Genomic DNA, 26,049 nt, shown 5'->3' with positions numbered 1-26,049 from the left:
ACGTTAACTCGGCTTCCTCTTGCACGACTCCCTTTTCAGCCGCTCCTCACTCATCCTGCCACGTTTATAAGGTGCGATTCTCACTATATATTGTGCCGCACATTTCCAGGTTTAAGGAAGTCAGACTGTTATACTTGCATGAGCTGAGAAAGAAAAGCAGAGGGTCAAATGATGGAGGGGAGAGTGAGAGCGGTTGACAAGGGGAAGCCGGAGAAGAATGACAGCTTAGTTACAGAGAGCGGGGTAGAAACAAAGAGAGCGGAGTTACAAGCCAGAAATAGTCAGTCACAGTCACAACAGACACATCAATACTGGGAGAAAGGAGCTGAGAGGCAATCCAGATAATCCAATCTTAATGAATGAACCGTCATGATATATGCATCTGATAGTACTTTGGAGGACACAGTATCACTCCATTTATTCCAGTGGGGGATACATTATTCAGGGAGGCCCAGAGATATGTGTGTCACTTTCTGCTGGATCCTGTGTCCACTGAGGCTGCAGCATAGTTTACACCACTTACTCACCTGCACATGAAAAATACATATATACAAATGTAGTTTTATATCTGATTCTGCTGCTTTGAATAAGAGTCAATGGTTGCAATAAGTAGGATACGTATAGCCTAGCTAAAGGGCCACTTATTGTTGACAATCCCATATGCAATTAATATCCTTGCACCACTGATGCATAATGGCTGAGGTTTACATTTTGATCACAGATTTAATATTTCCAGGCCTAATGTAAGATTTGACCTTAACCAGTTCCTTTTACCACTTGAAAAACGAGTAAAGGGCCATTTGCAACACCTATTGGAGTTTTTTCTTGCCAAAAATTGATTCCAGCTCCTGGTGTTGCTCAGAGAGGGGGGTTTCTACCTCAAAATGACTTTATATCACTCACCAGAGTCACATTTTAAAGATTTGACCTTAACCAATACGTTTTAACACTTGAAAAACGAGTAAAGGGCCATTTCAATGCATAAGTAAGGAGTTTTACCTTTTCAAAAATGGATTCCTGGAGTTGCAGTGAAGGGGGTTTCTGCCTCTAAATGACTTTGTCACTCACCAGAGTTATATAAATAACATGAAGTCATTTCTTTGGCAACATCAGGAGCTGGAATAAATCTTTGGCACCTGCTGCTGCTGCTGTTTTTAGCATTGTTAGCATCGTTAGCATCGCCTGGCTCTCGCTGCTGTGTGGCTCCTCCGGCTCCAGCTCCGTCTTCATATTTCACACGGTTTCGATTAAATATCCGATAGCGAAGACTGAACAATTTAAACGTCTACAATAGTCCTTTTTCCTTTGGCTAAAAGCTACAGGCTGTTACAGCAACTGTGAACTTCTCACGTTTGTTTCGGCTGCGCGTTCAGGTTGCCAGGTAACGTAGGGTGACGTATGACGTCGGACCTCTTCAGCAAGGCCGGCCGAAATTCAAATACACGTCATTTTCATTTCTTAGTATTAATTCGCTTTCATCTCATTTTTTTTAATGAAAATACTACACATTCATGATAAATAAATAAGATTGTGGGTGGGGCCAGCCCCCTGAATGCCACCATCAGCGACAGGTAGCTACGGTACAAGCCTACTGCAGCAGTGGGCGATGAATTGGATTTGAACCCAATCTGTCTACAAGGCCAGTGCTGTATCAGTGTCACCAAGGCTCATTGTAGTTGTTTATTAGTGTGAAATTGTTGTTGTAATCTTTATTATTATTCTGGATTCTTCTGCCGTTTTTTGTTGTCTATCTAGTCCATAGACCAGGGGTATTCAATTAAAATTCATTGAGGTCCAGTTACTAAACTTTCATCCAAGTGAAAGGTCCGAACCTTATAAAGTCCAAATGGTGTCTTATATATAAGCTATAGCCTACCCCAACGAAGTGCATTTTCATATCTATTGTCAATTTTCAACACAGGAAACATTTAACATAGTGCACTTTTATAGTAAACAACTAGCTTTTTTTTTAAAAAAATTTTTTTTACCATGAATAAAAGTAGCTCCCAGGCAAATTAATTTAAGGCCTGTATTTCAATTAAAGAGAACAAGACCGAATAAATAAGGGGGTTTCCCTGTTTGTTTGTTTGTTTGTTTGTTTGTTTGTTTGTTTGGTGCTTTTTTCTTTCTTCCTTTCTTTTTTTGAGGCCAAGGTGTCAAAAGCATCTTGATAGCTGCACTGTCATTGTATTGTCCCCCTCCATTAAATATGGAGGAAGGCTGAAAATCACAGGATATGTCTGTTCTGTTCTGGTGATACAAGTCAGTAGTCCTGAAATAGGTGTTTCTCTAACACACATTCTACACCTCTGAAGCGACGTCTTCCCGCATACGGGCTTCCTGCTCCTTCCAAACGGGGCAGAGCTCCGCGTGAAGAAGTTTACAGACCGAGGGAGAACCGGGGGTCAACACAACACCGGCGGAGAAGCAGGAAACAAGCACGTCGCACCGCTACGGCGTTGTGAGCGCACATTAAAGTAATGGGCTTGTGCGCGCAAGAGACCCTTCTGAACGGCCCCCACGCGCGCGCACACACGCTTAACCAAGGCGGCGGCGGCGGCCACAAACGCCCAGCGGCTCGCCTTTGACTTCAGCATCAACTTTTTTTTATTTTGGAGCAAGGCTGTCATCACTCCGTCTCCTTTCTCTTTCCCTCTCAGACGCACTGGCCGCACCGGGTAAACAAACGATCTGATTGGCTCAATTGAGTGAAGCTGCCGTATTGACCTATAGCTGAGCCCGCTGTCCCGTCGGAAAAAAATGTTATTATTAGAGATTGGTCTCGGGTCCGGATCGAACCATCACTCGCGCCATTTGGTGATGCCTGCATCTAGTCCTATATAGGCCTACTTTGTGCTGATAGTATAAAACTCATTGTAACTCAGGTGTCTGTGGCCAAAAGGTTAGTGTGTCAGGTTACTGGTCATGAAGTCATGGGTTCAATTCCTGCCTAAAATATGTTTCTTGCATGTCTTTGTCAATTTCTTCTGCTAATTCAGCAATGGCTTTCAGCATTCACACGCATTTTCCGTTAGGAAATTTTCTTTCTAGTTTGACTATGGGTTTGATTAAAATGTAAATATCAGCCGCAGCATTACATAATCACAGACAACGATGAAAGGGCAGCAGAGGAGATTCAAACCAAGGCTGATGCGATTTGATCATTAGTGCTGTAGGCTACAGGGGTGAGCTACCCAAATGCCCCTAAGTTCTTGTTTTTCCCTGTTGAAATAGACTATTATTTGAGAGCTGCCTCCAAAGAGAATTTCCGGACTTGTCTCTCTGTGATACACATCTTGACTTATTATGGCATAGTGAAAACACACACACAGTTTTAAGTGCAGGGCTGACTGGAATCCGGTGTGAGAGAAAACATATTAATGCCCCCTAACACAGAGCACCAGAGCAGCCTTTCTTTAATACAACAAGACAATATTTCAGGCCTAGTGGGGCTTCAGAGAGACTTTCTGGTGAAGATCCACCAGGGTATTAACTGTGTCTGCTTCTATTAAATAAAAGATGTTGCAGGTTCCGTGTTTGCCCCCTGTTGAATTCGTGGCCAAGGACTCCAGATGACTTTTATTCAGAGGACAGGCTGAATAATGACATTCCTGATAAGATAAGAAGATGGAAATAACTATTCTTGTTTTATTGTGTCTACAGTGCCAGAAAGTATGTGTGCACACATCACATTTTCCACTAAGCCATTAAAAATGTCACTAAATACACCCACTTAACATAGTTTAGCATGGTTTCATGGTTCTACTAACAAAGCCAAAATGGTCCACGATAGTTCCCAAGAAGAAAAAGAAAAAAAAAATGTCTGGAAACAGGATCTCAACAGTGACGACACATAACAGACTCAGCTGGAAAAACTGTCAACGACTTAGAGCCAGAAAAATCCTTTCCCAGATCACTGCACATGATTCATTGTTGTTGCTTTGTTAATATTATGGGAATTTTGAGAAATGCTTTGACTTCAACTCACACAGTTGTTGCCAGAGAGGACAACAATGATCAGACTATTGGAGAAAAAGAGGCCTTTTAAAGCTACAGTATAAACCAAATGTGAAAGTTACTTTGCATTTCCATTTTAGCATGTGTCTCAAATCTTCTTTGTAAAGTGTATGGTTGGGATTTGAACCAGCGATCTCCTGCATAAGAACCTGAGTCTGACTTCATATAGGATGAGTTCACTTCAACTTGTTAACCAGAGTACTCCAGTCTCTGGTTCTAGCGTCTCATTTCCTCACTGTACTTCCCACTATACACACTACACTTCCTGTCCTGCTCTTTCTAGGCACACAGCAGTCAGCAAGGATCATATTACAGCGAGGCTACTACTCCAGTTACTTGGGCTTTACTTTGTACCCCGGCTTCAATATAACACAAACAGGTCATCTGATCGGGCCTGAGAATAGTAATGTAAAGTAGTCTGGTCTACCATCAGTGAAAACAGGGAGTCCTTTCAGGTAAGTATGTGAGAAATGCATGGACATAACAACTGCTCTGAGACTGGATGTTTGAGTGCAGATGTAAAAGCTGAAAGAGCTCCAATGTCACAAGGGCAAGTCTTCTAAACCGCTATATTTGAATTTTTGCACTTAAAACATTATAAATTCATGTGTTTCTTTAAATATATTTTCCCACTAGGGGTTATTATCGTACTCTGTTCTTCCGTGTTAGTTTGGTGTTTCTCATTTGTTATCTCGTTTAGCTTCTGCATCATTAGCAAGCTCCACTGGGGACAAACCGACAGATTGTGTTATATAAACACCTCATCTGGATGCACTCGCTGAAGAAAGGGTGCATTTAGTGAATACTGTACATGTGCTTTCTGTGGTTGTCCTTGTGCGCGCGTTGATTGCACACACTGCGGAGATGGAGGTGTAATACAGCTGCAGAGGTCATGATGAGGTCTACTGGAAAGCTACACAACTGTGTCACTGAAAATTTATTACAAAGCAATGTGAGATATGAGAATAGGGGAACATACACGCAAGGAAAGAACAATACTCACATAACGACACAAGGCCAGATGGGTATTGTGTAGTTTCAAGGTGAGTCCAGCTCAGGTCAGGTCTTCCAGGTGTGTGTGCATGTGAGTATAACACGTCATCGTCTCTCCGTGCATAGCTCTGCTGAGGTTATTTTTACGTATAGAACTGAGACCAAGCACTTTAGGTTCATTTCGCTGACACTTTTCAGCAGCGCAGCTTTTACCCCACCCACACACAGTTTCTTTCATTCATTCAAGGCAAAAAGCCTTAGTGATCCTGAATGCTTGTTTCCTCCTCCTCAGTCACTCTCCAGCTCACTAATAAACACCATTAAATGCATGGAGCCTGCAGAGCTGCTGAAAAATGTAAGAAGGTTTTCAGCCGTCCAGTCAAAGGTCTCCAGCTCTCCACTATCAAGACGGAGGTTTCCATCCACTGACAATGTGCACGCGCTTGATTTTGTCTCATCCACAAAAACTAAAGGCGGAAGCAAATCAACCTGACATGGAGATGATTACACACAGCTCTGAGAGGAAACTCATACCCACCATCAAACTGTCTGCTATCATCCACCACCACATTTACAACAGCTGCTGATTTCTGCACAGATCTTCACAGCTGCTACAAACTGGATCTACTTGTAAAGAAAAAGTGGTAAAAGGACATTTAAAATGAAACAAAATCCCAATCTGTAGCTTCATCTGTCAGGATTATTATCATTATAATATGCTCACATGCCTGCAGCAACATGAATGCAATTAATTTCCTTGAGGTTGTTAACTTCAAGTTGCATGTATTCAATACTGTTGGCCAGAAGGAGACTGCAGTGTGTGGGCACCACAGAGGTTTCATCTGCAGCCACTCGAAAACCAAACCTCTGCTGCAGCATCTCTGCCCTTAGAAGCAGAGAAGACAGGCGTGATTCCCAGGGTGAGGAGCATCATTGATTACCACCACGTGGTCTGCACAAATTATGGGATCCATATTGTGCATTGTTGCATGCTTGGCAAATAAATAAATAAAATAAAATGAAAATAAGATGAGTTTTCTAGCTTCTAGGACCTTTTTCCTACACTGACAATTGCCACGTACCCCATTCACCTCATTTGACCCACTACAATTTAGATGAGGGGACAATCTATCACATAGTTTCCTTCCAGATGAGTGAGGTGTACTTCAGGATATTTAAAGCTTGAGGAGCGGGTATATACAGGTGGTGCTGATGATGTCATTATATTGCTGCTCTTGATGCACCACTTGTCAGACTTCAAGTTGTATATATAAAGCAATTGTGAAGAAAATCGAAGGACTGAATCAGAGATTTCTCCAGTCGGTGGTACTGTAGGAAAACGACCTTCTACATTGTTTATGACATGCATGGACGATTTCTCTTCTGATTTACTTCCATTTCAATAAGCCCATATTTTTCTGAACGATCTGGCTGAGAGCTCATGCAAGGTAAAACTCCAAACAACACCGCCGTTCTCTATGTTGCTTTCATCAGGGTCCTTTAGCTCTGCTGCTGAGGTTTTTTCATTTCAGTGACAGCTCCAGTTAATCCCAGAGTTAGGCGGTTGGTATTTATAGGGCAGGGAATATGCTGATCTGGCTGTGTGATTCCCACGGTATGATCGGCTGTGGTTGTTGCTCTATCAGCCAATCAAACATGCAGGTCAACTCATTTTATTTAAGAAACTCAAGATGGTCAGGACTGCAGCAGCTGGAAAAAACAAGAAATCATTGAAGTAATAAAGTCCAGATGGAACAAATGAATATCTAAAATTTAACAAGCCCAAAATTAATTTAAAATCATTCTACACAAAGCTCCAGAAAAGTGAGAAGAGCCCAATGCCCCTAATCACTCACCTTTGGTGCAGCACAAACATGCCCCAACATCATGTGTCCTGCTGCTGACGTAAAAAGTGTGAGGACCGCACAGCTCCCAGCTGCACTGGAAAAGAAAAAAACACTAAATACAGAACACAAAGTCCAAAACAATATGTAGAAACAGCACAACTGATCCAAACTGAGAACTAAACAAAAAAAAACAAGGACAAACCAAATCCAAAATGGGACCAAGGTGAAACAGCAGCAGGTCGACGTAAAGGGCACAGAGCTAGTTACTAAAATTACATGTCATACAGAAAAGTGGAGACCCTGCTCACCAGCTAATGCAGGGGATCCAGGAGGAGGAGGCCTGAAAGCAGCAGATGCCCCTTTTATAGCTGACATGTTGGCTGGAGGAGGTGGAGGAGGTCAGGTTTAGACTTTACCTTATTTTTACCAGCTGCTATTTTACCGTTGCACAGTGTACAGTATGACAAGTCAAACAAATGATAAAATAAGAAACTATGCTTCTTGTATTCACCCTCTAACTGAATGTAACAACCACGGGGAACACCCAGCACATATCTAATTTATTCTGCACCTGCAGAGAACGATATGAGAACAGTTTGTTTTGAAGCCTCAAAACATGAGAGAACAAACTAAATTAACTGAGCTGTTTGTTGTGAGACGAGTGAGTGTATTATCTGTACAGGCTTTGTGAGTCACACTGTACCTTGTGTGTTATCTTGGTGTGTTTGTATTTATTTCCTGGGGTGGAAGGAAGCAGTGCACATAATGGAGAAACGGGGAACTTGAACTTTGGGGAGCTGGTCAAACACAAGTAGCAGGGAGTCCACTTTAACTGTTTTAATGACCTCGAGGTCGTCCACATGTGGTTACAAGAAAACTGGAGTGCATCCAGTCATGAGGTGATACGCCTCAGCTGGGTCAGTCTGAAGAAACCATGTCCATGACAATACGCTGCACAGATGAAGCCTGTGGTTACTTTTAATAACCTAAACATTAAAAGGAACAATGTCATTTTCCTGCTCGTTGGGGATCAGGATGCTGAGAAACCTCATGCGCCTCCCAGATGTCCAGATGAGGACCAGGAAGTGGCCTTGGAGGCGACAGTATGTGCATGTATTGTGTGTACAGTACACATCTGTCTAAAACTGTCCCTGAGATTCCAGAACAGCGGTGGTCGAAGCGATAAAGCACCATTTACAGCACAAACACTCAAAATAAAGGCGCGAGTACAAGCATTTCTCTCGCTTAGCATCATAATGCACCAGACCTTACAGCCTCCATTGTCAAAGACCATGAGAAAAACACTTGAAAAGCAGAATGTCTTTTTCTAACACACTCATATGCTTAACCTCGGTTGTATTTGCACACACAGTTCATAGTTGTGTTTTGTTTGGCAGGATTGTCAACACAACGGAGGAGAAAGGAATTCAGTTTGTTTTACTCAAGGCTTTAAAAAGGAGACAAGATGTGAAAAGTCTCAGCAGCAGCATTTCCTTCCAGAAATAATGTCTCCAGTTATTTTTTTTATTTTTTTAAACTGACAAGTCTGAACTCCTAGTGTTTTTTATTGATAATTATAGGAAATAGTTTTTAGATGAATATTAGTTATTATTAGTTGGATTATTCTGTGGAAGTAGGACACAAGATGTATTTTCTTCCATTGACAACACAAGAGATAAATATAAATGAGTTGCATTCTTGTGCTTAAAAAAGGAAAAATGTTGTCGTCTTAATAATCAAAACAAATTACAAAGAAAATACAGTGCGAGATTGTATTAACACAATATAAACACAGCTCATGATTCATAATTAAAAGACACTGAAGATGTATCATCTGTACTATAAAGGAGGGGTGACTACCCATAATGCTGTGCACATTATCATAGTGTTTTATTGGGTATTGTGTACATTTAATTGCTGTAACAGTATGGACTGCACACAGTTCAATAGCTGTTTTATGTTTTTTTCTTTTTTTTTACGGGACTGTAATGCCCCTTTATAAGAGATCAGTTAATTCCAGGAAAGCCTTTTGATTGGATTACACTGCTCTGTGTTATGATTTAGAGTTTAGCTCAGAGAGCGGATTAAAACTTGATGTCTCCAGGCTGGAAAAAGCAACAGTGGAAGCTCTGAGATCATCCCGGGCCGTGTAGCTGGCTTGTTTGACTCGGGGCTTCGCCTGTGGTGCTCTTTAAACAGACCAGACAGACGGAGATGCCATCTGCTCTCCTGATTGGTTCTCAGTCACCTCCTCCTCCTCGTCCTGGAGTACAGGCAAAAGCGACGGTTCCCACTTTCACATTCATCACAGCTGGTTGCAACATTGTCCTCTGGTTTAAAAGGAGCAATAAACCACAATAAAAGATGGAAGGGCTGTGTATTGGCAAGGCGCTCGCTCTGATGAGACATTGCACAGTTTGCGTGGGTCCTTCAGTGAGCTACAAGGCTGACATGCTTTCAAAAAAATAAAATCTCATTTACCTTGGGCTTTTATGGCCTTAAGAGAATATCCCATTAAATTCAACAAGAGCACACAGTGACCACAGCAGGCTCTGTGTGTGTGCTCATGGAAATAATGCCCGTGTTATATCAATTATTATTATTTTACAGCGTTTTTTCACAGCACTGGACCGATTTAATACAAATTATGGACAGCAAAATCCATCATGACATTATATTCAACATAAAAACATCATCATTTATTGCTGCTGGGGCTGTAACGTTTAAATGAGAAGGGCCCTTGGGAGGGCAACAGTCCTGTCTGTGCCTGGTGTGTGTTTTACAAGCCAAGTCTGCCACCTGCTGGTCACTGGCAGGAATCACATCACCATGGCAACAGCAGGTAACGAGACATTAGCCACACCTGTGCAGCCAGCCACCACCAGGTGAATGCAATTGCTGTAATTGAGTGGGTGCAGGGATGCAACTGAAGCCTGGGTTTAAACACACACACACACACACACACACACACACACACATATCCATAAACATGTGGGGGCTCTGTTTGCTTGACATCTGACATTATTCATTTCTCAAAATGAGATGTTTTACCTTTATTCATCAGGTCTGCTGAGACTTGCAGTCTGGTCCATCACGGTCAACCACAGTTGGACACGTCAGTGCCTCCAACCCGTGGGCTGCTGCCCCCTGGTGGGCTGCATGGGCTCTGCAATTGGGTCAGAAAACAGTGCAGAATATGTAATTATGCAACAAATATTTTGTATAAACAACATATTATTTGAGATTTTACAGTTGAAAAAGCTGATACATGATCAACCACAACTGATATTCACATACTGTAGCCTAAAATCTGGAGTGATGACAGTGTAACTGGCTGTATTTAATAACAAGTAGATAATTCCTTCTATGCTATAGTATTTATTCAAAAGTATCAAAACTTCCACTCATTCAACACAGAATTTCACAGCTATGTTTGTTTTTATTTCCACATTTGGCGTCAAATGTTCCCTGAACGATGCCAACCATGACAACAAGACAGTGTGAATCATTGATGTGTTGGTTACAACTGAATGGAACAACATGGGATACAAATATACAGTATATACTGTATACAAACACACACACACAGCACAGTCTCAGAGAGCCGTATCAGTGGGAATATCACGTACACACATACACACACACACACACACACACACACACACACACACACACACACACACGGGGTCTGTGGGTCACAGTGCAATTAGACAGCTGAGCCATTCGTCCAAGTCCCTGGGGAAACAATTACCCTGGCTGGGGCAGCAGAGCTGGACAAGGGGCTGGGAATTAATGACGGGCTCCTCCTGACTCAAGCTGGAGTAAAACCTCCCAGTTTCACAGGCCAAGAGCGCCCCCTGCTGGTATGGCTGGCATCATGCTAGTCATAGATAACTTCTTTTAGATAATATTTATATTTATAATAATTAGTAATTAGTTCTTTTTCCCTCTGAATCTTTATTTTGTAAAATTTAGAAAATAAGATTTTCATTATAATGTCAGAAAGGTCACTATGGGACACAGTTAGCAGCTACAGATGACACGATGAAAGTCCTCCTCAGGGAATAGTACAAAAAAATAATTACAGTAATTAATTTGATTGGTACTATTTAGGTTTTTTTTGTTTTGTTTTTGCTTTTTTCTTGCTGAGAAAGAAAAATCTTACTATCTGCTCTACTGTGTTGAGATGTGCAGACCAGAGCCACATGCACTACATGTACAGACGGTTTGCAGTGTCCTCTATTATGTGACCAGCAAAAGACTTACTGTAAGGTGTGGTCAGGACACTTATTATATTTGGATATAAGGGAGAATAATCATTATTGTTTCATCTCTACTGCTTTCTCCTTCACTAACACAGACACTGGCGTATGTTGTACTGCTGCTACCAAGTACAAAGCTGACAAGTCCAACTATAGTTATTAAAATGTTGATTTTTTTCCTTAACCACCACCATTGTTTAGATTTTTCTGTGCAGACACACTGTGTTATTTTCTCTCTCCATGTTCGGAGCTGCCACAGCCCAGCCCCCACCTCCCCTCAACCCCTCTAACTGCCTCCTCCTCCTCCTCCTCTTCCTCCAACCTCCCCACCACCATCTCCCTCCCTCCCTCCCTCCCTCCCTCCCTCTCGTGGCCCGTTGCCATGGAAGCTGATTGGAAGGATCACTCTGCCTCTCCCGCACATCGCCAGTCCATCCTTGCCGGGAGAAAACAAGACGATTCAAAGCACAGCAGTAAAAAAAAAAAAACCTTCTGGAGGAAGCCAGAGCAATCTTGACAATTATAATCACCTACATATAGAACCATTATAATGTATTTTCCCCTTTTAAACATAGCAACTTAAAACACAGACTTCTGCAGGCCCTTATATGCAATGAAATATGAGCAAATTTGCAAATTTCATAGTCAAAAACATAAATATACATAATGCTATAACAAGCTTGGGCACTTTTTTTTAATTAGCCTACCCTTTGAACTAAAGATGACGCCCCTCACTTGCTGGGAGCACTGTTGCAGATCTTATAACGACCTGCTACTTGACCCTAATGAGCTTATTTATTCATATTTATTTATCATTTCATTCAACCCTTGTGTATCATGAATGCAATATTCACACTACAGCAGCACAAATTCAACCTAAATTTCCTAAATAAGTCTATGAGGCAGGGAAATCCACTGTGTTTTCTTATTATTCTGTGTTGCATTCAGAAATAATAAATAAATAAAAAAAGAAAACGTCATACACACACACACACACACACACACACACACACACACACACACACACACACACACACACACACACAGATGATACAAACTCTATCTTTGTGTACAGAACATACAAACTCAAGGCTAAAACTTTTAGTATTTTTATTCCCTGATTTTCTTTTAACCATGCACTAGCCTACTAGTATAAAGGAAACTGAACATTGCTATAGCAACAATGTTTAGGGCTGATGAGTGGGCGATGGGTGGTAAATCACGTCATATTTCAAAGACATCATTGTTGTTAACCTTCTGGAGTAGTGTCTGTTTATGCCATCTAGTCATATCCTGTGAGTGTGAATTTTTCTTTGCACTTAAACATAAAGAGTGGCACAATATTCTTATCTTTAACATTTGTTGTTGTTTTAACTTTAATTATTTTTTGTTTTGTTTGGCTAACAAAAATATATTTGAACTTAGCCCACTATGTCGTCATCTGTTTTACAGTTGATGCTACATAGGCTAGGCTAGGTCAATCACTTACTTACACTGTATTTTTTATTTTTTTTTTACATTCATTCATAAGTAAAAGTCACACTTTATAGATGAATAAATAAAAACACATAGAAATTGAAAACTAACCTTTGAGAGTGTCTGCGTATTCTGAGCTAATGGCTATGCTAATGCTGCGTTGGAGAAAAAGTCCGATCATGTCCGAGCTCCCACTCGGGAAAGTCGGGGAAATAACAGATAAGATATTACTTACTGATGTTGGGTTGCTTCTTCTTCTTTTTTCCTTCTTTTTTTAATTGGTTTTGTGCCCTTTGTAGTTTCAACTGAGAGATTCCGAGTTCCGAGTTTTCTCGAACGCAGCACAAGACAACTTGGATTGACCCCATTGACCCATGGCACTTGGCACTTGACTTGATTGACCTAGCTGCTAGCAACATTAGCACAGGTTTATACGTCATTTTTGGTAAGGATACATACATTTAATAATGCATGTATAATTCTGTATCATTATGTATATAGGCCTACACATTATACTTATTTTAACCAGGCAATTACTGGGCACCAAGCAAAGCATACAGTATAGAAATATAAATCTGTCACCAATAGACTGTAATATTGAAAAGTAAAGTTAATTTCTGAAGGCCAAAGACACATGAAGGCTGAAGGAACATAATGTTCAGATAGAAAAAAATAACACAAAAGCTTATACAGTAAAAGCTTTATACATTTATTTGGGCAGCTAGACTGAAAACTTAAATGTTTCTGTAATACATCCTGTTTCTGTCTTTATGTGGGCCTTTTTCTTTGTAATCTCCATACTCACATATTTATTTGCTACTTTCATCGTGTTTCTCTGCAGTGAAAACCACTGGTTTCATTCATCAAACCATTGTCTCTCTTTTCCTCAGATCTATTTCTCTCTGCTATCAATTTAAAATTCAAATTAGCTTAATAAAAATTTAAAAAAAAAAAGAAAAGAAAGAACATTACAAAGCAGACAAACCACATTGCATTTGCATGACAAATACCCTGGCAAATTGTCAGTGTGAGAAATGGAATATAATGGAAAACCAGATTGCACCTGTGAGGCCAGAAAGAGGTGGAGAAACTCACGGTTTCCATAGCTTAACACTTTACTTTACATGTATGTCATTAATTCTCCTGAAGCCTGTGGAAAAAGGAGGTATTTCACATGGCGGGATCTACACTTTCCACCCCCACCCCATTACATCCACCAACCCATCTACAACCCACCCACCCACCCCTCCTTTCTCTCTGTGATCTCGAAGGGCTTGCTTCACCTCAGTCAAGCTCCAGCGCTTCAGCCGGCAGCAGCATCGAGCTAACAAGTCTTTGTGAGGAGGAGAGAGAGAGAGAGAGAGAGAGAGAGAGAGAGAGAGAGAGGAAGGGGGGATGCAGAGCAGAGGAGAATCAGGGAGGGAGAGAGAGAGAGAGCTGACAGCATGAGCATAGAATGAAGGTGCAAAGGGAGAACATATAAGATAGCGAGGCAGAGGCAGAAGTGTTCAGTGCTGCACAATAGTGCCAGAGGCTGCTGGAAAGAGAGAGAGAGATAGAAAAAGAAAGAGAGAGAGAGAGAGAGCAGGCATCATGGCAGCCCTCACTGCATCATCACGACACATGGGGATGTTTGGCTGCTGCTGGTGAACACTGTGTGATGCAGAGGAGAGAGTCGAGGACTTCCTGGAAACCAAAGGCAAAGCCGAGGAAACAGGTCAGTGATGGTTGCAAACACACACACACACACACAGACACACATATATACTCAAAGCCTCGATGCACACACACACACACACACACACACACATAAAGGTAGTGAGGGATTTAAACACATCGCAGCTTGATGCTCATTTACATTTGTCAATAAGAGCCTTCCTGTTTGGTGTTTGGGGATGTGGGCATGCATGGGGAGTGGGAGGTTGCGCATGCATGAGGACACGTGAGTGGTCTTGTACATGTGTATGTATAGTGTGTGTGTGTGTGTGTGTGTGTGTGCTCTGAACGGCACCGGTCATGAGAGCTTGACTGGGAATGTTTAGGTTAAAGCAGCATGGGAAACAGCACAGGATGATACACTGCACTACACTGGAGCTGCAACATGATTACATGTATATAGAGCAGAGGGATATTATTATTGCTGCTTTTACAGAGCTAGAGTAAATACCTGAATACCTGGGAGGTTGTAGGTAGAACAGAGTGAAGAGGAAAGGAAATAGTGATCAGGAATAAAGACAAGTGAGGGATAAATAAAGGAGAAATGGAGAAGAAAGGGGTTTGTATGGCAGGAGGAAGTAAGAGAAGGGAGACAAAGCCGGTCAGAGAGGAAAAGCTTGGCCCAGCATTAAGCTCTGCTGCATATGATGTAATCCTCCACCAGTCCAAGCAGTCAGCTCAACAGTTCTTCAGAAATTTTGAAATGTAAGTGTCAGTACGACGCCGGTGTGGACGAAGGGTGAAGGGAGAAGCCGCACGCTCGGCGTCATCAGCGGTGTGAGAGGGAGAGAACTTTACACTGTGTGCGAATCAGCTCTTATCACAGGTGTCACCACACACTCCCAATTTTTCACAAAAGCAACCAATGGGAAAAGAGAATATCAGTGTATTAAAATGTTAATGGGCTTTAGACTTCATGATTGAGGCATCAACGTTTGGCAAGGTCACCGAACGACACAAAACAGTCGTTAGTTTCTCTCTCAAAAATAGGAATTTCAAGGTATTTGAAAATATTATTTTACTGAATCCTTTATAACTGAATGGGAGTTCATTTTATTTCATAAATGCAAGCGGCTCAGGATGAATATTGACCCATGATGCAGGGAAAATGGACAATTTTGTCTTCTGCTTATCTTTGAGTGGTCCGACAATAAATTAGCAATAAAGCAAAATCATTTTGGAAAGCGATTTGCGCTTTGCTGTTAAAGTTTTCAAGGTTTAAACAGTTCTTCAGAGTTTTTGAGTGGAGACCTTGGTAATCCTGCATACAACCACCTTAATGATACATTTGTGTATTGAAGACTGAGACCAGGCTGCAGGGATGTGAGGCTAAAACCAACCTAAAATGATTCACTCTCTTCACTTTATACAGTATATCTGCTGCTTTATACATATTTCATTTTGCTCTGATTTTGTTCTCCACCATCTCCTAAAAAAACATTCTTTCTTTTTTTTTTTTTTTTAGCTCTGAAATATTAACAGCACACGCCACAAAACTCCAACATCCACACCCGGCCCCTTCCCCCATCCCCAACCCTGCTATGCTTTGAATTATACGCATATTTAAATATGTAATATTCCATGAAATGACTGAACGCAATCCTTAAATATTCAGGTGTACAGATGAAATTTTTTGGGGCTCTCATTTTGTAGCATCTTGGACATGTCTTCTTGCATTATTTTTAAACCCAGCTGTGTCTTTTGTGCAGGTGTGAGCAGTGGGAGGAGCCCCAGGATGAGTGGGATCTTGAAGAGGAAGCTGGAGGAGGGCCCGCCCCCTTACCTCTCCTTGCAGGGGTCTGATGACGACGAGGTTTCCTGCAGCGACAGCGGCAACAGCAGCGACAGTCTCAACCATCCTGTCCCCTCCGGACTGCTGGACTGTAAGAACACCGTCAGCACCACACTGCTCACGTCAGCGGCTCACGGGTAGTTTGTTCTGGATGAACTGTGGAGACATCTGGTTGAACAAAGAGACCGAAGCAGGGGCAGCTATTCACAGTTTGAAAGTAAAATACTGCAAATTAAAATGTAAGAATTAAGTGCAAGTAGCTCAATAGCATAACAAAGAGTCATATTAAATAGTATAGAAACTGCTGTCACAGTACAGCATCTGTAACTGCTCCATTTTAAACCCTAACTGACACAGTTTTATGGGATGGCTTTGTGGTGGATCTATTGTGGGGCCACTTTTGTTTTCTATTCACCTGGTGATTAATAGAAGTCAGACACAATCCTATCAAACTGGGTCATGTAAAGTAGGGCTAATATAACATGAATATCCAGTCTAGGACATGTGACATTAAAACTGACCTCAATACTGATGACACATATGGGTGACCAGGTTTTTCTAGAAGACAAACTGATACTAGCTTTTTAAATCATTTCTTAAAACACAATTTCACCATATATCCATATCCATTGAAATTCTATGTAGATAAAGTTTTTTGTAAGTATCAAGTACATTAAATTGTCTTTTCAAAGAAATTCACACTAACCCATATAAAATAAAATTACATCTTGGCTGACAGAGTCTCACTTGGTCTGGTGTCACCTATTAGTACATTATGTTGACTAGTGCAAGCTAATATAAGCAAACCTAAGTATTGATGCAGAACAGGCAAATCTTTGCGCTTTATTCATGATTTGATCAGAAGCTGCAGTCTTACTAAAACTAGCATTTCCTAGCACTAATTAAAGTGCATGCTCACGTCTCCATCTCATTTCCAGCTTCTCTGCAGCAGCAGTCGAAGCGACTCCGAGGCCGCAACGTGCACTTTGAGAGCGTCACGGTTTACTACTTCAACCGGCGCCAAGGCTTCACCAGCGTGCCCACGCAGGGCGGCAGCACCCTGGGCATGTCGCCGCGTCACAGCGGGGTGAAGCGCTTCACCCTCAGGGAGTTCGCCATGGAGCAGAAGAGGAGCCACCGCATCATGCTGAGGGATCATCTCAAAGAGGAGAAGCTCAACGCCATCAAACTCAAAGTCTGTGGGACATTTAAAAATTGTCCATTTATTAATTTCTGGGCTATTCTCTGAATTTACCTAAAAGATTTACATATTTTCTGTATTTTAAATCCATAAATTGATGGATCCATGTGTCTTTGGATTATAAAACACAAAAAACAATAAAAAAAATCTACTAAGGAGTAGATGACAGCCAAACTTGTAAGGCCCCATTGACCAGAATCGCTTTTTTATTGAATTTAAACCAAATAAAAATTGCAATTAACCAAATTTTCTTTGTTAATATATAATATCCCTGACTACTTTAACAAAAACAATACAAAAATCTGAAAAAGACATCAAATATTGATTTCCTACTGTCATGTGATGCTACATGCCTTGGCTAATTAAGGATTTTTGGCTTCTTTTAGGCAAAATCTTCAACCCTGTAACAAAAAACACTGTCAGGGGATTGAGTCATTGTTACAGTGTTGAAAGTGTTATTTTTTTTCAAACCACCGAATTCAGAGAATCACCCTACTTTAAAATCTTTCTTGTTCTTTCTGTCCAGCTGACCAAGAACGGCACCGTGTCCTCCGTGGAGGCGGACACCCTGACCCTCGACGACATCTCCGAGGACGACCTGGACGTGGACAACACGGAGGTGGACGACTACTTCTTCCTCCAGCCGCTGACCACCAGGAGACGCCGCGCCCTCCTCCGCTCCTCCGGGGTGCGACGCATCGACGTGGAGGAGAAGCACGAGCTGCGCACCCTCCGCGTGTCCCGAGAGGAGTGCGGGTGCCGCTGCCGTGGGATATGTGACCCCGAGACCTGTGCTTGCAGCCTGGCCGGCATTAAGTGCCAGGTAAATGGAACTGTGGTGAGGCCCATCTATAATACTCAAGTGTTGTTCATGTCTGTCTGTGCAGTAAAATCTGAAAATCCAATCAAGATTAGGTATAATTAAAAAATAGATGAGAAATTTGCCAAAATTATAAATTTAAATTGAGATGGACATACAAGCGGTTAGCACTCCCTCTCATAGTAACATATGGATGCTGACGTTAAAGGTCCAGTGTATAAGATAGGAGGAAAACTGTCACATCCAGCGTTCAGATCGGTAAAGTGACGGTGGCCCCCAAGGACAAAAAAAAATGTTTACCACGATGACTGGGAGTATTTCAGGAGCATGGAGAGATGAGGTGAAGATCTAAACCATTTTACAATATGTCTGCTGTTTCCTCCTCCTTCTTCTTTCCTTCCGCCTTCTTCTTCGTTCCTCGGTTTATTTATGAATGTGAAACTCTTGAAACGCGCTCTCTGGTTGGCTGGATTTTCCGTTCAGGCTGCCGTACAGTACAAACATGGCGGCGCAAGATGGCGACACTCTCTAAACCAAGACTCTTGCTATATAAAAGAATAATTATAAGGCTGCGAAAACCAAACAAATTTTATTTTATAGCGATTACACACTTATACAAATATATTCATGGGTAGTATCTTCAGATTTTGCCAACAAACCTTGTTAATTATGACACATTGGACCTTTAATGATTCAGTATGTTTTGAAATGACATGAATGAAAAGTTACGTCCACCTGGGTCAAGTGAAGCTATCAACGTATTAAATATACCACAAATATATTCATCCTCTTTTAAAAAACAGAAAAATACCTGTAACCACTGCTCATATTAGCAGTTTCAAGGTCTTAGAACATGTTTTCACCTTGTGCATTATTGAATTTATCCTCAAGAATTTCTGAAACCAAATTAGTGATGCACACAGCAGCCTGACCACGTCTAGTCCATGGTATCGGTGAAACCACGAGTGCACAGCAGCTGTGTTTACCTGCATTGTTAACACCGTCCTACACTTGTGTATTGACTCATCCTGTTTGTCTCTGCAGGTGGACCGCATGTCCTTTCCCTGCGGCTGCACCAAAGAGGGCTGCAGCAACACCACGGGACGCCTGGAGTTCAACCCCGTCCGCGTCCGGACCCACTTCCTGCACACCATCATGAAGCTGGAGCTGGAGAAGAGCCGCGAGGAGCAGCAGCAGCAGCAGCAGCAGCAGCAGCCGGAGCAACAGCGGCAGCAGCAGCAGCTTGTAACCAACGGCAACGGTTACCATGGCGACTCTTCCTTGGTCCAGCAGCAGCAGCAGCAGCCGCCGCCGAACCTGCAGTTCCCACTGATGAGTGGCACGCCGCACATTCCCATCATGCACCTGCAGAACACGGGCGACTCGGATTCGCATCTAGACGAGGTAGAGTACGAGGAAGAGGAGGAGGAGGATGACGACGAAGAGGAGGAAGACGATGACGAGGATGACGAGGATGAGGAGGACGAGGCGTACGAGGAAGACGAGGACGGCAGCAGCGTTTGCAGCGGGCTGTCGGACTGCAGCACGCACAGCTTAGAAACAATCGACCCCGAGGAGGAGGAGGAGGATGAGGAGGACGAGGAGGATGAAGAGGACGATGACGAGGAGGAAGAGGAGGAGGAGGAGGAGGAAGACTGGGATTGTTCTTTACACGGAACAGGCCCTCCGCCGTACTCTGTGCCGCTTCCCTCTGTGCTGAGTTACTCTAATAACACACTGATGAGCCTCGGTAGCCCCTTCCACAACACAGCCCCCCCCATGCAGCACTATCAGATAGACGGCTCTGGGAACGACACTCCCGCTTTCCTCAGTGGAAATGTCAGCATCACTCCCACGCTCCCCACAGTAGAGAGCGCATTAGAGTCTGAAATAAACACAGGACTCCACTGCCGAACGCTCCCCGACCCCACGGAGCCCCCGACGACGCTCCAAACTCCAAACGCAGACGACCACGTCCAGAGCAATCCAGACGGCCGTGACTCACGGACTGGGGAGGAAACAAAAGAGCCATTACAGGAGAAACCGCAAATGCAGGGAGCGTCGCCTGGTGAAAAGACAGACGCGTCTCTCTCGGAGAGCGTCTGATGCTCCGAAGCAGGGGATGGATGGGTTGTTATTTGGAAACCTTTATTCAAGAATTGTGACCTTCAACCATCAGAGTTTGATTTATTCTTGATAAGTGCACTTCCAAAGAGAAAAGAGTCAGACAGACGGCTGAAAGACCTGATCTAATTTTAGCTCAGTTTGTCTCTAAACCTTTTCAAACTTGTTGGTTAAGATAAATGACTATGAAGCTATAAGATAGTCACGATTAAGCTGAATGAAACAGTGTTTCTGTAAGCCACCTGTAACGACACGGAGGATCGTTTTGCCCCTGTTCTAAGTCTTTGACCATTACAGCATGTTTTCTGGTTGTGACGGGCATCCATGACGGATCTTTGACGATTCTGAGATGTTTGTATTGTTTCACTATTTTCCCATTGTGCTGGTGTCGCCTTCTCGCTGCTAATCGTTCTTAAATGCCTGTCTGTGTAGCATGTGTTCATTTGATCTACGATGTTTCCAGTCTCACACAAACTGTAAAATGATAAATGAGGTCACTGGCAAAACACGGACATTCATGTGAATTATTATCAACACTTTTTAGTAATGATAGCTACAAGATCCAGATTTAATCATCACAACTATTGGTATATTGGACATTTATAATCCCGCAGAATGAATTTTAAAGTGGTTATAAATAAATATTTTTATATTAACAACATATCTGATGCTTGTGAGCACCTTTTGGATAATTGTTTTTGGTTCATATTTATTGCTCTCATACCATGAGCATCGCAGCAGGCAGCGTTTCAGCACAAAAGCATTGTTAAAACTGTCTACATTAGTCGTTATTAGCAACCTGCCTATAAAGAAAGCTGAGCATTTAACAGCTAATGGCACATTGGAATTGATAGAGACTGAAAACAGAACTAAAAATACCAGTTATTCTCATTTATTGGACACAAATACACCTCGAAAATCTCCTTTTAATCAGCCAGTTGTGTAAATAGGAAATTGCTAACACATTAGCAATAGTAACTTGAAATGCGATGATGCAAATGTAATTGTGATTTTACTAAAATGCTGAATGAAAAGGACAAGCAGTATGCTAAATATCAACATATTATTTTATTATTATTAATATTGAATTGATATTAACATTCTAACATTAGCATTTATGGCTGCCAACAACTTTCTTGCATTGATCCTAAGCAGAGTGACGTTTGTCCGTGGGTGTCATTTATCATTTTACAGTCATGTGAACGATGTGATGATAAAAGCTGCACTTCTTCCAGGTTTCAGATCAGTTCAGGCTTGTGTCAGAGGAATTATACTTTGTCTCTCAATACTGCCGACAAGTGGGGGCCAAACGTTCTTGTTCTGTACATTTCCATGAATAAAATTTGAAGAAAAAAAAAAACTTTTTAACATCCATCTCAGTTTGTAGGTTGTTAATTAATTTGTGTTGGTGGGAAAGCAAATTATTGGGCTCAGATATAAGACAATAAAACATGATGTGGTGAGAGCTGTAGTTTATATTCTCCACCAGCAGGTGGCAGCTGTGGATTAAAAATGAACTTCATCCAGCTTCCTCTGACATCTTCCTCCATCATGAGGGGGTTAAATCATGATTTTCTGACGTCAGTGAAGTTGTTGATTCAGCTTCAGGACAATGTGTGACATTGGTTTTTCGCTCAGAGCATCTGTCCTCTGTCAGGAAAATAAATATGATTCCATTTTTCCTCACAAAAAAAAAAAAACACTTCAACAAGTCTGTGCAGAGGTACTTTGACGTCATTTGTTGTGGTGGGGTGTGAGGAGGCAGCTCTGTATTCCAGCTGATTCATGTATAGACATATTTTCATGGCTCATTGCACAACCACACAACAAACAGGCTCTGCAGCAGGTGCTTGTGCACAATAGCCGGTGAATGCACAGTCCAGCTCTGATTCTCCCATTGGATGTGGTTAGGAACACAAGGTCATGAGGATGAGGAGGAGACCTCTGCCTTCCCTTATATAATCAGACTGAAGGTGTGTGTCCATGGTGTGAGGAAGAAGATGATCAAGAAGAAGAGAACACATTCTTCCTTCTTCTTTTTTTCTGCCAGCAAGGTATTGTGGGTAAGCAAGCTCGGAGACGCTGTTGATCAATCACAGACAGGAGAGCTGTGATGTTTGGTTGCCAGGCAACAGGAAGGGAGAAGCAGGCAGGCGCAGGATCAGCAAAGCGTTCGGAAGCAGGGAGGGTGGGGGTAGTCTCAGCTTTTTCACCTCTGTCTCTCTTCTGTCTATCCCAGCAGCACCTCCTCCTCCTCCTCAACATGCTGGTGCTTGAGTCTGCATCATATAACACTATAACACTAAATGTATTGATTAGGGAACATGTGAAAATATCATGACATAGCCTACAGCTCTTCTAGTTTCTTCACGCAGTTGAATTATCCTCTATCCTCCTTTCATTTCCCTCACCCTTCCTTCAAAACACTCAAGGTCCACTTACAGCCTGAGCCGCTTCTTCTTGCCTTCATTTGCAACTTGTTCAGTTCCCATAGACATTGAAATAACTTGAGACTGACCAAAAGACGTTCTCCCACCCGCTTTGTGAAAAGATGAGATGCAAAAATGAAGCATGCAAAGAAAGGAGCTCTGTACCTACTGTGAAAAATGGATGACTCGTCTTGAATCTGTGCAGGGTGCAATGAAATCTCAAGGCGTTCTGGAGCCAAATGTGCTGCCCAGGGTCAAACAGCCCGGTCTAAGTCAAACACACAGCAGCTAAAAACACTCACGAACGGCTAAGAACAAAACAAAAAAATCTAAATCCTACTGAACATCTGTGGAAGGAGTTGGAACCTTCGAACCTGAGACAGCTGGAGCAGTTTGCTCACAACGAGTCGACAGGTGCACAAGTTACAGAAACCACCTGACTGCAGTGATTGGCTCAAAAAGGATGTGCAACAACATATTAAGGTAAGATTAAGTGAATTGCGCCATCATTTTTGTCCAGGCCAGTTTCATTAGTTTGCTTTTTAAAATAATTCTGTTGAACCACTTTTCAAAAGCAATGTCTGATTTTCACGACTTAATTTTTAAAAATTTATTATTACTTTTGTCAGTTTCAAATTATTTCAGTGACAATTGTGGGTTTTCCTTTCTTCAATGGAAGGGTACCAACTATTACAGCTAGGAAATGGAGCTGAAAGTCTAAAGTTGACCTTGAGGAACTTGACTTGTTAAGGTTAGGGTTCATTCATTGTCAATTTAAATATTAATAATGTCTTTTTTCCTACAATCGTGTAAAAAACATCCGTCAGTTACACCGAATGAATGCGTCCTGCATGCAAAATGCCGCTTCCCAAAATAGGTTTTATTTTGGAAATCTAGATTTTGTGAGTTGTTGCCACATCTTTGGTTATAACAAAAAAAGAAAGAAAGAAAGAAAAGTCACTTGTCACATTTTGCAAACTGATACATAGTTGAAGTGTAACATGTACTTGAATCACATGGAAGATCCTGTTTGACCAAATGTGTCCCGCCATGTTTAGCAATCACACCTCAGGTTCAGATGACAGACCAAAGAGATGATATCACTCACAGAAAAAAAAAATGAAATGAAACAAAAACAACAAAAAAAATGAACTTTTGAACAACCAAACAAAGGAAATAGAGGAAAATAAACAAGCATTTACAAAAAATATGTCCTTTATTCTTTTGGCTTTAAAATGATATTACCATATGAGCGGACAGTAGTCACTTCTTGCATGCAGTTCACTAAAACACTACAAGCGCAATGAGAGATGGCTACTGATTGCTTCATGGTTTTTTGTATATCTACAGATATGGGACCATACATGTGTTTCATCATGTGTTACAGTGCAGAAAAGGGAAAACGAAAAACAGTTCTAGAAAAAATGTAAATCAAACCCGAGGACTCATATGGAAAAATGGACTCATATCTACAGTAAAAATGTTATTTATATCAGTAGAACACAAGCAAAGACCTGCAGACCCCAGTTGCACACAAACGCACACCGGCTGCCTTTCTTACAAATACACACACGGACGTACAAATACAGACACACTCGCGCTTTCTTTCTCTCTTTCTGTCACGCACACTTACATGTATGACGGCCACACGTGGTATTACATAGCAGTGGGGATAAAAAGTGCTCTTACATCAAATGTAAGTGTGATGCATACTGTGGGCCCAGATAGCGATATTATTTACAAACCAAACCACTAACATTGAAATCACTCGTGTCTCAACTGAAACCAAGGACAACAGGAAAAACATCAGTGATATTATAACTTTTTAAATGTGATATATTGTCATGTTAGAAAGATTGACATTTTTTTTTTAATCTTTTAAGTATATTCAGATATTTTCTTTACAAGAGCTCTGGGAGATGAGAGGCAGGAGAAAGGGAGGGAGGGAGGGAGGGAGGGAGGAGACACTGTGGATGGATGGACGAGTAGATGTGAGTGTGACCTTAAAGGAAATGCTTTTGACGTTTTGGGAAACACAAAAATAACCTTGTTGTGGAGAGTTAGATGAGAAGATTGATGTCTAAAAATGAGCCCAGAGGTCGTTTGTGTCGTTGAATATCATGAACCCAGTGTTACATTTTATCGTTTATTGACATCTAGTGGCCTGAAAGTAATTATGATAAGAGCAAAAAGTGACTAAGTCTTTTTTTTTGTTGGTTCTATGATCCATAACCCTTTCGAGAAACTTATCTAACCACGATAACAAATATCGCCCAAGATTCAAGTAATTTTTGTGCTTAAACCTAACCAAACCAAACCAAACCAAACCAAACCAAACCAAACCTAACCAAACCAAACCAAACTAAACCTAACCAAACCAAACCAAACCAAACCAAACAAAACCTAACCTAACCAAACCGTGACTGTTTATTATTGCAGACATGCAGTCGACCCACTGCCGCAGGGAAACTACTCCAGAGTATCCAGCATCAACATCATCCTGTATCTTCATGGTGGGATAAGGTGACCATCAATTTAATCATAGTTTCTCTAATGGTAGATTAACATTTATGGATATAGTTTATTACACACTTGATGAATAAGAGTGGCTCAGTTTATCATCTTATTAACTTTTAGTGACTGGCATTCAGGACAGCTGCCAGGTGTGTGCCGTTCACAGTTGAAGTGGACTGGAAACCAAAGTAAAAAACAAACACAGCTTCGCTCTACAGCCAAACACCTCATCAAAGCCAATGCTGAGACTGAGGCTCTTTTCGTTTCTTCACTTACTTTATTATGTGAACAAAACATGACGGGATCAACTGGTATCTGAATCAAAACTGAGATCCTTAAAGGGATAGTAGCATTTTTTTAAAGTGGGGTTGTATGATCTACGAATAGCCCCTAAGTACTTTAATTGCAGTAGAAGACTCTCTGCACTCCTCCCGTTAGCAACGCCAGCCCATAGTCCTGCCCAGAGATTTACAACATACATTGTTGTGAATGGACCCAAAGAAACGGCCTATTTTCACGGCCTAAAAGAGGTTTTTCGTGAGAAAAAAATACACAGTTCCATTGTTCGCTATAATATAATTTTTTCCAGCCCTTCAAAACTCTTTTAGGCCACGAAAATAGGCCGTTTCTTTGGGTCCATTCACAACAATGTATGTTGTAAATCTCTGGGCAGGGCTATGGGCTGGCGTTGCTAACGGGAGGAGTGTAGAGAGTCTTCTACTGCAATTAAAGTACTTAGGGGCTATTTGTAGATCATACAACCCAACTTTAAAAAAATGCTACTATCCCTTTAAACTTTGCTTTTTCTATTTTGGTTTTTGAACGGATTATAATAATAAAACAAAATCAAATCAGATC

The 26,049-nt window shown here is 41.6% G+C and overlaps 1 protein-coding gene across 2 annotated transcripts; it reads left to right on the top strand.

Annotated features, from left to right (window-relative positions):
- Nucleotides 1–14,111: 14,111 nt before the first annotated feature.
- On the top strand, nucleotides 14,112–20,779 carry LOC146990813 (uncharacterized). Of its 2 annotated transcripts, none has more exons than XM_085799638.1 (5): nucleotides 14,112–14,312; nucleotides 16,021–16,194; nucleotides 17,042–17,298; nucleotides 17,831–18,142; nucleotides 19,169–20,779. In XM_085799638.1, the coding sequence occupies exons 2-5, from the start codon at nucleotides 16,047–16,049 to the stop codon at nucleotides 20,228–20,230; spliced, it is 1,779 nt and encodes a 592-aa protein (XP_085655764.1). In that variant the 5' UTR covers nucleotides 14,112–14,312; nucleotides 16,021–16,046; the 3' UTR covers nucleotides 20,231–20,779. The 2 variants fall into 2 exon arrangements, with proteins under 2 accessions (XP_085655764.1, XP_085655772.1); XM_085799646.1 differs by having other exon boundaries at nucleotides 14,205–14,322; nucleotides 16,031–16,194.
- Nucleotides 20,780–26,049: the final 5,270 nt, after the last annotated feature.

This window comes from Trachurus japonicus, chromosome 2 (assembly GCF_045865225.1).
Source record: "Trachurus japonicus isolate A0001 chromosome 2, Traja_1.0".
Taxonomy (NCBI): Eukaryota; Metazoa; Chordata; class Actinopteri; order Carangiformes; family Carangidae; genus Trachurus; species Trachurus japonicus.
Note: the sequence above shows the minus strand (reverse complement) of the source record. Positions and strands in the feature narration are given on the sequence as shown.

What these genes read in the sequence shown, in the direction of transcription:
- LOC146990813 (XM_085799638.1), top strand. Translation starts at nt 16,047, where the DNA reads ATGAGTGGGATCTTGAAGAGGAAGCTGGAGGAGGGCCCGCCCCCTTAC. An exon ending in CCCCTCCGGACTGCTGGACT is followed by an intron (nt 16,195 to 17,041) that starts GTAAGAACACCG and finishes TCTCATTTCCAG; the next exon opens with CTTCTCTGCAGCAGCAGTCG. An exon ending in GCCAGGTAAATGGAACTGTG is followed by an intron (nt 18,143 to 19,168) that starts GTGAGGCCCATC and finishes TTGTCTCTGCAG; the next exon opens with GTGGACCGCATGTCCTTTCC.